The sequence below is a fragment of the Pleurodeles waltl genome, chromosome 3_2 (assembly GCF_031143425.1).
Source record: "Pleurodeles waltl isolate 20211129_DDA chromosome 3_2, aPleWal1.hap1.20221129, whole genome shotgun sequence".
Classification (NCBI taxonomy): Eukaryota; Metazoa; Chordata; class Amphibia; order Caudata; family Salamandridae; genus Pleurodeles; species Pleurodeles waltl.
Window position 1 is genome coordinate 37,418,101 of NC_090441.1, and position 13,048 is coordinate 37,431,148.

At 46.0% G+C, this 13,048-nt stretch overlaps 1 protein-coding gene across 2 annotated transcripts in view; it reads right to left on the reverse strand.

Moving 5' to 3' along the window:
* ATP2A3 (ATPase sarcoplasmic/endoplasmic reticulum Ca2+ transporting 3) overlaps positions 1-12,359 on the reverse strand; it is a 352,883-nt gene extending 340,524 nt beyond the window's left edge. Inside the window, exon 1 of one of the 2 annotated variants that reach the window (XM_069226688.1) lies at positions 10,787-12,359. In XM_069226688.1, the coding sequence (XP_069082789.1) occupies positions 10,787-10,904 (118 nt within the window). In that variant the 5' untranslated portion in view covers positions 10,905-12,359. The remainder of the gene's footprint in view (positions 1-10,786) is intronic. The other variant, XM_069226687.1, reaches the window with a different exon arrangement.
* Positions 12,360-13,048: the final 689 nt, after the last annotated feature.

A 13,048-nucleotide genomic window follows, 5' to 3' on the forward strand; every position in this document is an offset into this window, starting at 1 on the left:
ATGTCCATTAGTGAACTTTGAGGAAATAAAGGAGCTCGCGTTGCAGTATATGCACTATATATGTAAGAAAATATGGATTTAAACATGTTTGCCTCACATCGAGTCCCGCCTTTTACATTTCAAAACTGAAGAACATGCTCTGCTGAAGAACTCAGGGCTGGCATCCCTGACTTAATTGCTTACTACACTCACAGCAAAAAAGTGAATCCAGATTTGCTGGGCTCTTTTTCGACGCCATTGGAAAGTTTCCGTCCATTCTAGAGCTCTGTAACAGGGCTGAACAATGGCCTACAGCGATGTGAGCACGGAGGGGCAGCTCCTTCTTGTGGTGCGCATCAGAAAGATATCAAAGATGGCTGCTGCCTAGCCACGGGTCAGACGTTGCCTACTTCAAACACTAAACTTGTGCACGCAGGCGACAATTTGCAGGTTACAAAGAGGAAGTCTTCCTTCAGCCACCCCTGTGAGATCTTGATTTGCATAAAGGCCCAGCTGCGTGTTCGACTCCCACCAGGAAGTGAGTGCATGCAAAGTATCCAGTGACTAGGCCCGAGAGGTCATCAACCCACACTGTTTTTACACAGCTTCAGTCATCAAAACAAGGAGAAGACCGGAATTTAACACCCCATACTTGGCAGCGTAAAAATGAAACGTACTCAATGCAGCAAGTCAGCAGCGTCTTGAGCAGTGACCTGAAGCAGAAATGTATTTCAAATTAACAAAAGTCCCATTCTCCGTCATTGTTAAGTGAAAGAAAGGTAACAGCGCAAGAGAACATCTGGCAAGGCCTACGGCGTCCCAAAATGTTATCTAAACAGCACCTTGAAATATATACACACACCATGTAGGAGGCGAGGCGGCGGTCGGAGCAAGTCCACGTGACAGGACGCCGGTGCATTGTTCCACCGGTTACGCACAAAGCATCTTTCATTAGGACCTTGAAGCGCCCACAGCAGGGTTCCTCCATCCGTGGACCGTCAAAACTGGGGAGTGCGACGGGAAGGAAACGTGCATAAAGGGCTCACACGTCCCAGGAGGGCTGATGAAGAGATGGGCGTGCTGACATATGTCACACTTCTGCATCATGGCTTTCAGCACTACCCTTTCCACTGCTGGGGACCTGTTTCCAGAGGCAGTATACCGTGACCGGTTGAAGTATGTCCAGTGTTGGTGCAGCATACCCAGAACTGGCTGAAGTATGCCCAGAGGTGGTGAAAGTACACCCAGAACCGGCTGAAGTATGCCCAGAGGTGGTGAAAGTACACCCAGAACCGGCTGAAGTACGCCCAGAGGTGGTGAAAGTACACCCAGAACCGGCTGAAGTACGCCCAGAGGTGGTGAAAGTACACCCAGAACCGGCTGAAGTACACCCAGAGGTGGTGAAAGTACACACAGAACTGGCTGAAGTACGCCCAGAGGTGGTGAAAGTACACACAGAACTGGCTGAAATATGCCCAGAGGTGGGGAAAGTATATACAGAACTGGTTGGAGTATCCCAGAGGTGCTAGAAGTATACCCAGAACAGAGTCAAATATGCACAGAAGTGCTGAAACTATAACCAGAACTGGCTGAAGTATCCCAGAGCTGATGGCAGTATTCCCAGCATTGATTGAAGTTAACGCAGATCTGGCTAAGTATGCCCAAAGGTGATGAAAGTATGCCCAGAACTGGTTGAAATAGGCATAGAGGTGAGCCCGTATGAAGTATACAGAGCTGTATAATGTATGCAAAGAGCTCACACAGTACATCTTCATCTGTAAGAAGTATACAGAGAGCTGCCTAATATATGCAAAGAGCTGACTGAAGTATGTCTGCAGCTGTAAGAAGTATACAGAGAGCTGCCTAATGTATGCAAAGAGCTGACTGCAGTACATCTGCAGCTGTATGAAGTATACAGAGTTGTATAGTGTATGCAAAGAGCTGACTGCAGTATAGCTGCAGCTGTACGAAGTATACAGAGTTGTATAGTGTATGCAAAAAGCTGACTGCAGTACATCTACAGCTGTATGAAGTACAGCGAGAGCTGTATAGTGTATGCAAAGAACTGACTGCAGTACATCTGCAGCCCTATGGAGTACAGAGAGAGCTGTATAGTGTATGCAAAGAGCTGACTCCGGTACATGTGCAGCTGTACGAAAGAGCTGTATAATGTATGCAAAGTGCTGGCTGAAGTACGTCTGCGTTTGTACAAAGTATACAGAGAGCTACATAATGTATGCAAAGAGCTGACTGAAGTACATCTGCAGTTGCACAAAGTATACAGAAAGCTACCTAATGAATGCTAAGAGCTGACTGAAGTACGTCTACGAAGTATACAGAGAGCTTCCTAATGTATGCAAAGAGCAGGCTGAAGTACGTCTGCAGCTGTATAATGTATGGAAAGAGCTGACTGAAGTACATCTGCAGCTGTATGACATCTATAGAGAGCTGTATAATGTATGTAAAGAGCTGACTGCAATACATCTGCAGTTGTACAAAGTATACAGAGAGCTGCCCACAGTATGCAAAGAGCTGACTGAACTACGTCTGCAGCTGTATGAAGTACACAGAGAGCACAAAGAGCTGTATAATGTATGCAAAGAGCTGACTGCAGTACATCTGCAGTTATACGAAGTGTGCAGAGAGCTGTATAGTGCATGCAAAGAGCTGACTGCAGTACATCTGCAGCTCTATGAAGTATACAGAGAGCTGTATAAAGTATGTAAAGAGTTGACTGCAGTACATCTGCAGCTGAACGAAGTATAGAGAGAGCTGTATAATGTATGTAAAGAGCTGACTGAAGTACATCTCCAGCTGTATGAAGTATGCGGAGAATTGCCTAAGGTATGCAAAAAGCTGAATGCAGTACGCCTACAGCTGTACAACGTATGCAGAGCTGTATAGTGTATGCAAAGAGCTGACTGCAGTACGTTTACAGCTGTACGAAGTATACAGAGAGCCGTATAATGTATGCAAAGCGCCGACTGTAAGTACACAGAGAACTGTATAGTGTATGCAAAGAGCCGACTTCAGTACATCTGCAGCTGTATGAAGTATACAGAGAGCTGTATAATATATGCAAAGAGCTAGTTGGAGCATTCACAGAGGCGCCTTAAGTATGCCCACAGCTGCCTGAAGCATGCACAAAGCTCACTGCAGAGTATATGCTGCGCTCTAAATATGCCCAGACCAGCACGACGTATGCCTAGAGCTGCCTGAATTATACCAAGGGGTGTCTGAGGTAAGCCCAGGCGTACCTGAAGTGTGCACAGAGGTGCTTGAAGTATGTCCAGAGCATCTGAAGGATGCACAGAGGTGCCTGAAGTACATCTGCAGCTGTCTAAATATGCCAGGGGTTGTCACCCAAAGTTGTTTGCCAAAACTTCCTTAAACAGAATGGACCCTCATCCTAAGGCCATTGTGGCACAAGAACTGAAAGTAGAAACTACATGCCTGGAGGAGTCTAAATGGTCTGCTGTTGTGTAGCAGGCAGAAATTGTGCAGGTTTGAAGTGCTCGGAGCTCTATACCACCACTCTATATAATCCTATGTATGGTTAGAATCTGCTTGGAAAGAGCAAAGAGGTCTCATTTGCTGATGTAAGGACGGCTACGTCTGGTACTGTCAAACAACACCTCTTTCACTCTTTATAGCATTACTCCCCTTTTTCCTATGTCTCCGAAGTAAGGAATTAGGATGATAAGTTGGATAGCTATAGTCTTTGGCTCTCAGGATGTGGAAAACGTGGATGGCATCTTTACATTGAGACCAATCCACAGTACATGATAAAATCCCAAACAAAGCACCCCCTAATACAGAGGGCACGAGAGCACAGCGCACACCGGTCCTCAAGCCATCTCCGATCTCGCTATTGAAATGGCAAGAAGAGCAGCACTTGTGATTTTGGTTTGGCAATAAGTATCTGACAGCTGGTAAGTTGACAGATTGCCAGTGTCCCACATGCATCCCGACCAAAGTGCAAAGCTTCAACAGTCAGCACAGACGTGGGTTCGGAAAAAGTGACAGCGTAGAGGTGTACGACTATGGACCTCCTGCCAGACGATTGACCCACTGAGTATTCTGAAGCAGAATATCAGGAACACAATGCAACCACCAAGGACACAGAAACTTTACAATTAAAACACATTTGTACAAAAACACCAGAAGATCAGGCTGTAAAACAGCAGCCATTTTATGCACGTTCCATGCCTGTCAAGTCTTACAGAAGGGGCTACAAGACACCACACTAATATCAATGGAAAGGACCAAGAAACACGTAAGGGAGACATCCTTCGTTTGTTTGAGGACTACTCCATAGGGTTAGGGAATCGTGTTGGCTCTGGTGCATGCTCTGATTAAGGATGATACACTGGGGCAGAGGAAGAGGTCAGAGGTGCAAAGTGTGAATCAAGATCCAGGGAGTAGTCTTAATTTTAAGCTCCCCAAAGAGGGACGAGGCCACCTCCCAAAGCCAGTTTAGGGTTCCCTGGTGTAAAAACTAGGAAGCCTCTGGAGGCCCAGTTATGATCCAGATCCTAACGAAGCCCCTTGGAACCACCATAGGAGTCCAGTTCTCCCCCATAACCTCACAGACCTGCAGTAGAGACGCTGGGCGCCTTCACCACAGACAAAAGTGCTGAATGCATAAAATTGCTCCCACTTTAACAGTCAGTGGGTACAGGTGGATGCTGCTTGCTCCCCATCAAGAATAAGAGTTCAGTTGGCTCAGCCATGGCTCAGCCATGTACCCTTCTGAAGCAGAAACTCTGCAACTGTGGAACCATAGTCGAGACCATCCTGTAGTTCAGACATTCCCTTTGCACTACTTTGTGTTACGGTGTTACACATGCGTGCAAGTACAGGCTACTGGAGAAGCACATCACACCAGTGAAGAAAAGAGCTTTTTAATGACTAGTGACCAAGGTAGAATCCAGAATGACAGATCAGTAAAGAAAAATCAAATCATACAGCCCACTGTGGCAGAAATGTACAGGAGACCAAATAGGTAAAGCAATTCACATCACCTAGCAGCAGGCACTTGTTGGGGAAACCGATGAGCACTAGAAGATGGCCGAGAATGAAACTTTGTCTAATTTGTGGAAACAATAAGAACATTTGAGCTACATCTACCCATGCCCAGGATTTGCCACACTGAAAATCATGGCATAGTTCACCATATTCTGAGTTGTAAGTTATAGACTGTGTATTATAATTTTAGTACAAAGTGAGAAAAAGTACAAAAATGAAGCAATCAGTAATAAGAATTGTATTAAAAAGTAGTATGACAGTTTTGTATTCTTATGTAAGAATAAAAACATAAGCATATATTTTTATCAATATAAGCAACAGTTTAAGAAAAGGGTTAGGAGTTGGGGTTAGGATGTATTTCACATAAGTATCAGAACTGGCAAACATTTTTACAGTTATCGCAATCGGCTTAATTGTTGCTTCATTCTTGTTATTGCAATTTTGAACCGAATTTTCCTCATAAGCGTTTCGACATTATGGGTTCCTCATTATTACATTTCTTCATTATCTCATTCTTCTTGTTCATATAGATCCTGGTTTTTGTGCTGTCATATATGGTCTGAGCTTGGGATGTGCGTCAGTGTCATTTGTGTGTTGCTTGGTATTTACACTACTCACTCAAAAAGCTCTATTTCGGAAAGAAAATCCCTACAGTCGTGGCAGAGCACCACCAAAAACTATGGTAAGCCCTAAGCCATCACTGCATGTAATGCTCGAATTTCTGTTAAAAGACGTGTGACGATACCTATTACAATAACATAACTCAATAAAATCACTCATGCCTAAGTAAAGTAATGCTTTCTAGACTAATTCTTTCACGTTTACAGCATTTTATCATCAGCTGCCTGGAAGGTCAGGTCAACATTATTCTAATGAGGTGGTGAAACAAAACAAAAAAAAACTTTGATGGACAGAATAAATATAACTCTTCCAATGGTATTGCAACCAAATACGCCAGGATTTGAACTGTTCTTTCTCCTAATTTATTAGGCACAAAGAATTGTGTGGAGTAACAGCATAGTGTACATGCTAATCAGCCACATACATTTCATTGCCTCGCTCTGGGTTCAGTTTTATCCATTCAATGTGATTGTTACGGGACGATCTTTCAATTTCTCCACAAAGGTGTCCAGTGTCCCCAACATCTTGGGACAGTTTGTCCTGAAGGACAATGCGATTTTGGTTCTACAACCTTCTTTCATCTGGTCTCACAGGATCTCTTGCCAATCTTCCATAAAGATCGTCTCCATGTCATGTAAGTACATTCAGCAATTGTCTACTGACTACTTCTCCCACCAAACACTACTTGGAATTTCTACCACTGGAAGAATTGTCTATCTGTACAGAGGATTCTACTAGAGAATCTAGTGGCGAGACTATTCAACTGCTGCAAAATGTGAGCGTTTTTTAACTGGCTGGTTGGGGATCTAAAATTAGCAAAGTCTTCCAGTAACATGAGGAGTGCTATAAAAACTAAAATATAAAGAAAGTGATGGATGGAATGTTTGAATTAATCTCAGCCACTGGTAATCACTCGGGCTACATCCCAGTTCATTGTTATTTTGCACACCAAGCCGCCTCAGTTTGGACCCAGCCATATGCAAATCAGTTTTCATCCCTTCTCCAATAAGAAGAGTCTAGCCCGACCTGTCAGGTCAGGTCCTCCCTGAAAGGGAACTCAAGCAACCCAGGACTGTTTTCCCCCTACTTAGGACCTATTGGACAGGTATAGATTGGTTCCAGTTACACAGTGTCCAGGAACTCATGTCTGGGCATACTCATCCCACGTAGTCAAAAGAAATCCACTCTACAATATCTCAAAACTCACCTGAAATTGCAGTAAAGGGCAAAATTCTAATGTTATTGTTATGTAACATTTCTACATTGAAAGAAAAAAATTAAATGCCTCCAGTACTTCCTTCTCTCCTTCAATGGAGTGTTGGACAAAAAAATGGGCTATAAAATAGCTGCAGAACTCAGAGTTCCAAATCGCTTTAAACAATTTATTACTCAGCTACAACTATTACAAGTCACTCATTAGTTGTGCTCATTGTGTACTGGTTTAAATAGGTTTACTTCTGTGCCCTCCTAAAAATGGAGACTATGCAAGGGGATTCTCCTAGTAGTTTACTCTGCACTGGTGGAGTGGTGCTGCACATCCATCTAAAATTGGACATCATGGTCTACATAGTTTTGCTTGACTACTCATCTATGTTGAGTTCGGTCCCTATTGGCTCATCAGGTAGGAGGATTGATACGCCATGAGAACCTCCAAGTGGTCTCCTATGGTGAGAAGGTCTAGAGAACCTCTCCTACTCGCACTTCTCTGGTCTGCGCCAGCTTCCTATCAGTTTGGCAAGTCGAGCAAGACCAATTTCAGGCTTTGTAAGTCGTCCGTGTGTGGATTGCTTTTATGGTTAAGTATTGCACTACTGCCTGTTCAAAGCAGATCAGCGCCATTATTAAAAGCACAAACTTTCATCTCACCATGCGGAAAATGATCCTCTTTACGGATAATCAAATAGATCGAAAATCGGGCAATCAGATTACACCTGACCCCGAAGAAGCGACCCCTAAGTTGAGGTTACTTCTCCATCATGACCCTAAAGAATCAGTTGAAAAGTACTAAGCTCTATCTACAGAGCCTAGGGGAAAAGTCTAGAATACTTAAACATGCTGCTTCCCCAATAAACCTCTGGACACAAGTAAATCTTCCAACCCAAACTTAACCGCAGGAAGCATGGGCTACAAACCATCAAAGTCCTGGGATCACGACTCAAACACATTGTCTGCGCAGCTGAGGAAATGACGCGGACAGTCTTATAGAACAAGGGTTCCATGAGGAATAATCAATAATGTACAAATCAAGGGTAGCTAATCATGAGTAAATAAGTAATAACAGACGCCATAGGCCACAAAAAGCTTTCCGTTTCCAGAACATGTACTGCTTCCTCATCGTACTCCGAGCTCAAGTGATCACTTTCAGGGTGAAAGTGAGATTCATTGTCCTCACCCTTCGCCAGTATAGGTTACATGCAGCTGCAACACTCCGTTGTGCACGATGTGCAAGGTGGGCTGCATCAGTCTACAGTGCATCAAGGTGAATGTGGACTGTGTCATGCTGCAGTGCATCAAGGTGAATGTGGTCTGCATCAACCCACCTTGTTTCAAGATAAATGTTGGATAAATTAACCCATAGTTCATCACGCTGAAGCAGGAATGCATCACAACACTCAAACCAGAACAAAAAGTTGCATGCGAGCTTCATCAGTCCCAGTGCAGCAAGTTGAATGTGGGCTGCAGCACCTGAAGCTCATCAGGGTGAATGCTATTTTTACTCCCAAAGCAACACGATGAACATTTACCATAACATCACCACATGACAGCATCCGAATGAAAGAAGGCTGCACTACCAACAACCCACCAAGGTAAAAGTAGACTGAATCACCCCAGGTTGGTGTCAGCTGCGGCACCAATAGATGGTTTTGAAAGGAGTTGCACCGACCCTCAAATCATAAAAGCCTCCTCACACCCACAGGTGAACGCAATGCATTTGTTCATTTTTGTCAAGTGAAAGCACAGTGTGACTTCTAGGGTTATATACTATTAAGTCAACCCTTCCAATGTAGAAAAGTTCATAATTATTGCACATTATAGACACGCCTAGGAGTACTTATACTAATGTCCATTTCACTCTAAAGAGTAATGTAGGTATATCACCCACGGTGCTGATGAGCGATAGCTCCCAAGTAACGGTTTGCAGCACGAGAAGGTGGGCTGCAAGACCATCAACGCATCAACTTGAACGTGGGCTGCAGCACTTCTGAGTGTATTAAGTTTAATGTGGGCTGTAGCATCCCACATAGCATCAAGTTGAATGTAGGTTGCAACACGCCACAGTGCAGAGAGTTAAATTCAACAAAATAAGCCAGTCTGTCAAAGGAAGTCACATTAATCTCTATACCGCAGACTAGGTGTCAACACAAGATGTCAAGGACTTCCCACAATGACAAGCCTGAAGGAGGCCCATTCGACGGGTGTAATTTCAGCAGTTTCCAACTTGCACCCAATTTCAGTCGTTAGCTTTTAACACTTGTGACTAGAATGGACAGTCCAACATGTTTACAGGAGCCATGGAACATGACAAGGAGTTATCCAACCCAAAATATTAGAATTGTGGAAACCACAATAGCGACACTTTGTGATCCCATCAAGAGGCACAGTGGGATTAAGTCTATGAGTATTTTAAGGATGCTGCTATGGGCAATGTAAGGCTCAAGGGGATAGCGCAGAACCTCCTAAACATGAGCCATTTTGGGAACACCACAAATACAAAAAGGGAACATTGTCTCTCTCCTTTCTCAATAATGGGACATTTTCAGGAACACAGAATCGTCCAAAAATAAAAAAGTCAATGTTTGAAGCCACGATAAAATGCTATATAATGTGGCCCAAAAAGGAGGACATTCTGAATTCCCCAATCAGACACATTTTGGGGCCACCAACCCTCCTCCCCCCACACCAAGGAATATTACAAAACTGCGGCTGAAGAGGCATTGAAATAATTTTTTTTTTTAAAAGATACTAAGGAAGCCATTAAGTTTGCACTAAGGTGCCCTAATAAAGGACAGTGGGAGTCTAGAAAGGAGTATATTGGGGGTTTCAAAATTGCAACTTTGTGAGAACCACAAATAACTTGGATAGTGTAGTATCATCTAAAATTTGAGACATTTTGGACCCCCATACACTACAGCATTGTAAGACCACAAAAGATGGTTAATATGTGTCCTGCCAACAAAGAGAGCACTGTGAGATTTCCTTTAGGATGGGATAATTGAACACCCAAAAAAGGGGCACTGAGAAACTCCAAAATGGGAGGGATTTGAGACTGTATAAATGGGGTACTTTTGAAACATCATAGAAAATGAGGACATTGCAAAACTTCTCTCTCTCCATTCTACCCCTCCATACAAAAGTGACACATTGTAGCTATCAAAATGGGGACAATTTGGGATGGGCACTCAACTGGCATTGTGGGACTTTAAAAAATGGCGATTTGTGAGACATATGGCGACTGTGGAACAATGTGAGAGCTGCTAATGAGACACTGTCAAATGTCCACGAAATGGGTGGACATTGTGTGGCAACCCATAAATATTATGTGTTGCAGAAGCTTCTTAAAATTAGATATGTTGAGACCTCAAAAGGGGCAAATGTGAGATCCTCATACGTGGACCATGGGGAAACCCAATGACATTGAGGGAACACAAAAATTAATGTGTTACATTCACAATAGGCTACTGGGGGTGGTTATCCTAAGAAGGGGGCATTTGGAATCCATAAAAGGGACATTGTGGATCCTTCACCCCCAGGAAGATGATTAACTGCAGGATACCAAAAAAAGATAATGTTAGTGGACCACCTCAACCCAAAAGGGAGTCATTGTGGCGATCTCTCTAAAAGGGGGAACATCGAGGGGTTTTAGACAACTGAATTATGGAAACCCAAAAGTGAAATTATTATGCTACCCAGAAATTGGGTGTTTGGGGTTGAAAGAAGTGGACTTCCGATCCCAAAATGGAGGGCACAACGGCACATCAACATAAATAGCCACTGGGACCCTCCTATCCAAAAAGGGCATCTCTGGACCCTCATAATGGGGGCATCAGTCGGGATAACCTGCTGCAGAGGATTCACGGAAGGGTCACCCTGAGGTAAGTAAGAGGGGGTAAGTGAGGCGGGGTCAAGTGAGGTGGGCGCGCGTGGAGTTCATACTGACCGTTGGGGCCGAACTTCTCCCGACTCCGGCGGACCTGCTCGGGACTCAGGCCGCAGCTCTCGTTCACCTCGAAGTACCTCAGCACCTCGGACACCGTCTTGGCGTGCGCGTTCTCCATGGCGGGCTCCGGGGGTCCACCTTCGGGGTGCAGAGGCCGTCGACCCAGCCGGGGGCACTCCTACTCCAGGCGATGCAGGGGGGCCCCTGAAGCGGGCTATCCTCCGGGGTGATGCCGCCCTCCTGCGCTTCGGTGGGGTCTCCCTGTCAGGCTGTCACAGACATGGAGGTCTTCTCTTCCTGCAGCCGGAGGGGGGAGAGAACAGAGTCTTCTCGGAGAACCTTCACTGTGACTGTTCGCTGCCGGGCCCCCAGAGCTCTGCAACTTTCCTCCCCTGCTGCACCTTGACTTCCTCTCCCGAAAGGTGTGTGCGGGGCCGGGATCCGCCTCTTTCTCCCAGAGCCCTGCCCTCCTCTGCGCACACCTCAGAGGAAGTGCTGCTGCCTGTCAGAGCCCCCGAGCCGTGCAAGTTCAGCGTGAGAGGCCGGTCCCGGCGGGTGACAGCCCTGCAGCCCTCACAGCCAGCTGTGCGACTTTAACCCTGTGCTGCCCGCTCAGCTGAATGAGCCACCACTAGCCATGTGCAGCGGCACTGCAGCCCCGAGAGTCCTCTCAGTAGTCCCTGCAGCCTCCGGTCTGTGCAGCCTCACACCCAGCTGTGCATCACCCAGTGTGTGCTGTTCTCACAGCTGCTCCCCAGTTCTCAGACCCAAACTGAAGCACGCAGGATGTGCAGCTCCTAATCTTTGCAGCCCTCGCGAGGACGCCCCCAGAGCCAGCCCAGCAGCTCCCACGTCGTGCAACTCACTGCCCCACACTTTGCTACCCGCCTCACAATCACTTTTACAACCCCCTGCCTTCGCAGCCTGAGTCGTTGCAACCTTCCTAAGCTGACCTCACTCCGTGCGCCCCCAAACTAGTTTGAAGCCTCCATTCAGTCAGTGCAGCCGAGCCCTCACAGGGAGCCCTGTCCACCCGTCTAAGCTCTCACGCCCCGGTCTGTAATTCTCGCAACCAGCTGTGCTGACTAGAGGCTGCAGCTCTCACGTGCAGTTTTACCTCAGAATAGAAAGGCAGTTATTAATGTGTGCAGCCCTCGCAGCTTTGCACTTCTGGAGCAATGTTAGTGCATCCTTATCTACAGACCTCCCCTGACCATCAGCCCTCCTTGAACGTGTTTCCTGTACCCCCACACGAGTGGCATGCAAGCAGCGACGAGCCCACTGCCCCCTGCTTTTTTCTGTCACATCAGCGTCTACTGTCTTCTCTCATGTCAGCGTCACTGCCACTGGTAGCCCCGGGCTGCCAGGAGCTGCACTCATTTCAGTGTTTCTTTACCCTCCTGCCCAGCGCCATCGGCAGTCCAAGAGCAGCTCTGTACCTCATTTACCAGGTGTGTACTTCTCTGCAAGACCTCGCCTCGCCCACGCCTTACCAGGGAACCCGCAGCCCTGCCCTGTTCCTCCCTCTGCAAATACCACTTCGGTGTTTCCTTACACCGATGCTTATCGCACTGTAAAGAGTTCTCCCGCCTTCCTTATTGTGGGTTATTTGCAGAAATCCCCAGCCCTGGTTCAGCTGTGCAGGCTATCTGCCGCGTCATGATTGGTTGACCGCTGAAAAACTACGCCCTGAACACCGTCCTGCCGTCTTCCCATTGGCCAGAACTGAGCCCAACTCTATCTTTCAGCAGACTGACGGCTAAACTATGTAAAGGATGTGTCATCATTCACGCCTCTTTCTCTGTGTTTTCTCTAATCTTCCAGGGTCTGAGGCTGGTCGCGCACGCAGCTGCTCACAGTGCAGCTTTTAGGAAAGAAATTCATAGCTCCTAAGTTGCCCTATATGTGATAGGATGGTACCCTCTGTCAGGCAGTCTCTCTCTCTCTCTCTCAGACACGCACGTGTTACAGGGACGTTATAGCTAGGCTCACATTGTAAACTTATGAAACCATAGAAATTCACCTGTTAATATTATCCCAAGTAACTATAACTCATTTGGTAAAAAATTTGACTGCAAATATTACATTGATATAGTTAATGATGTTATCAAATATGTAATGAGTGCTGTAATTTGTGGGGTAATTAGCAGTGCATGGTGAGGGCCAGACCCTGTGGCAAACCTCTTTAACCACCCAACCCCAAGCTGCGCACGGTCCTTTAGCTGTGCGCAGCGGGAGTTGGCTGCAGTCTGTCTCTCTGGG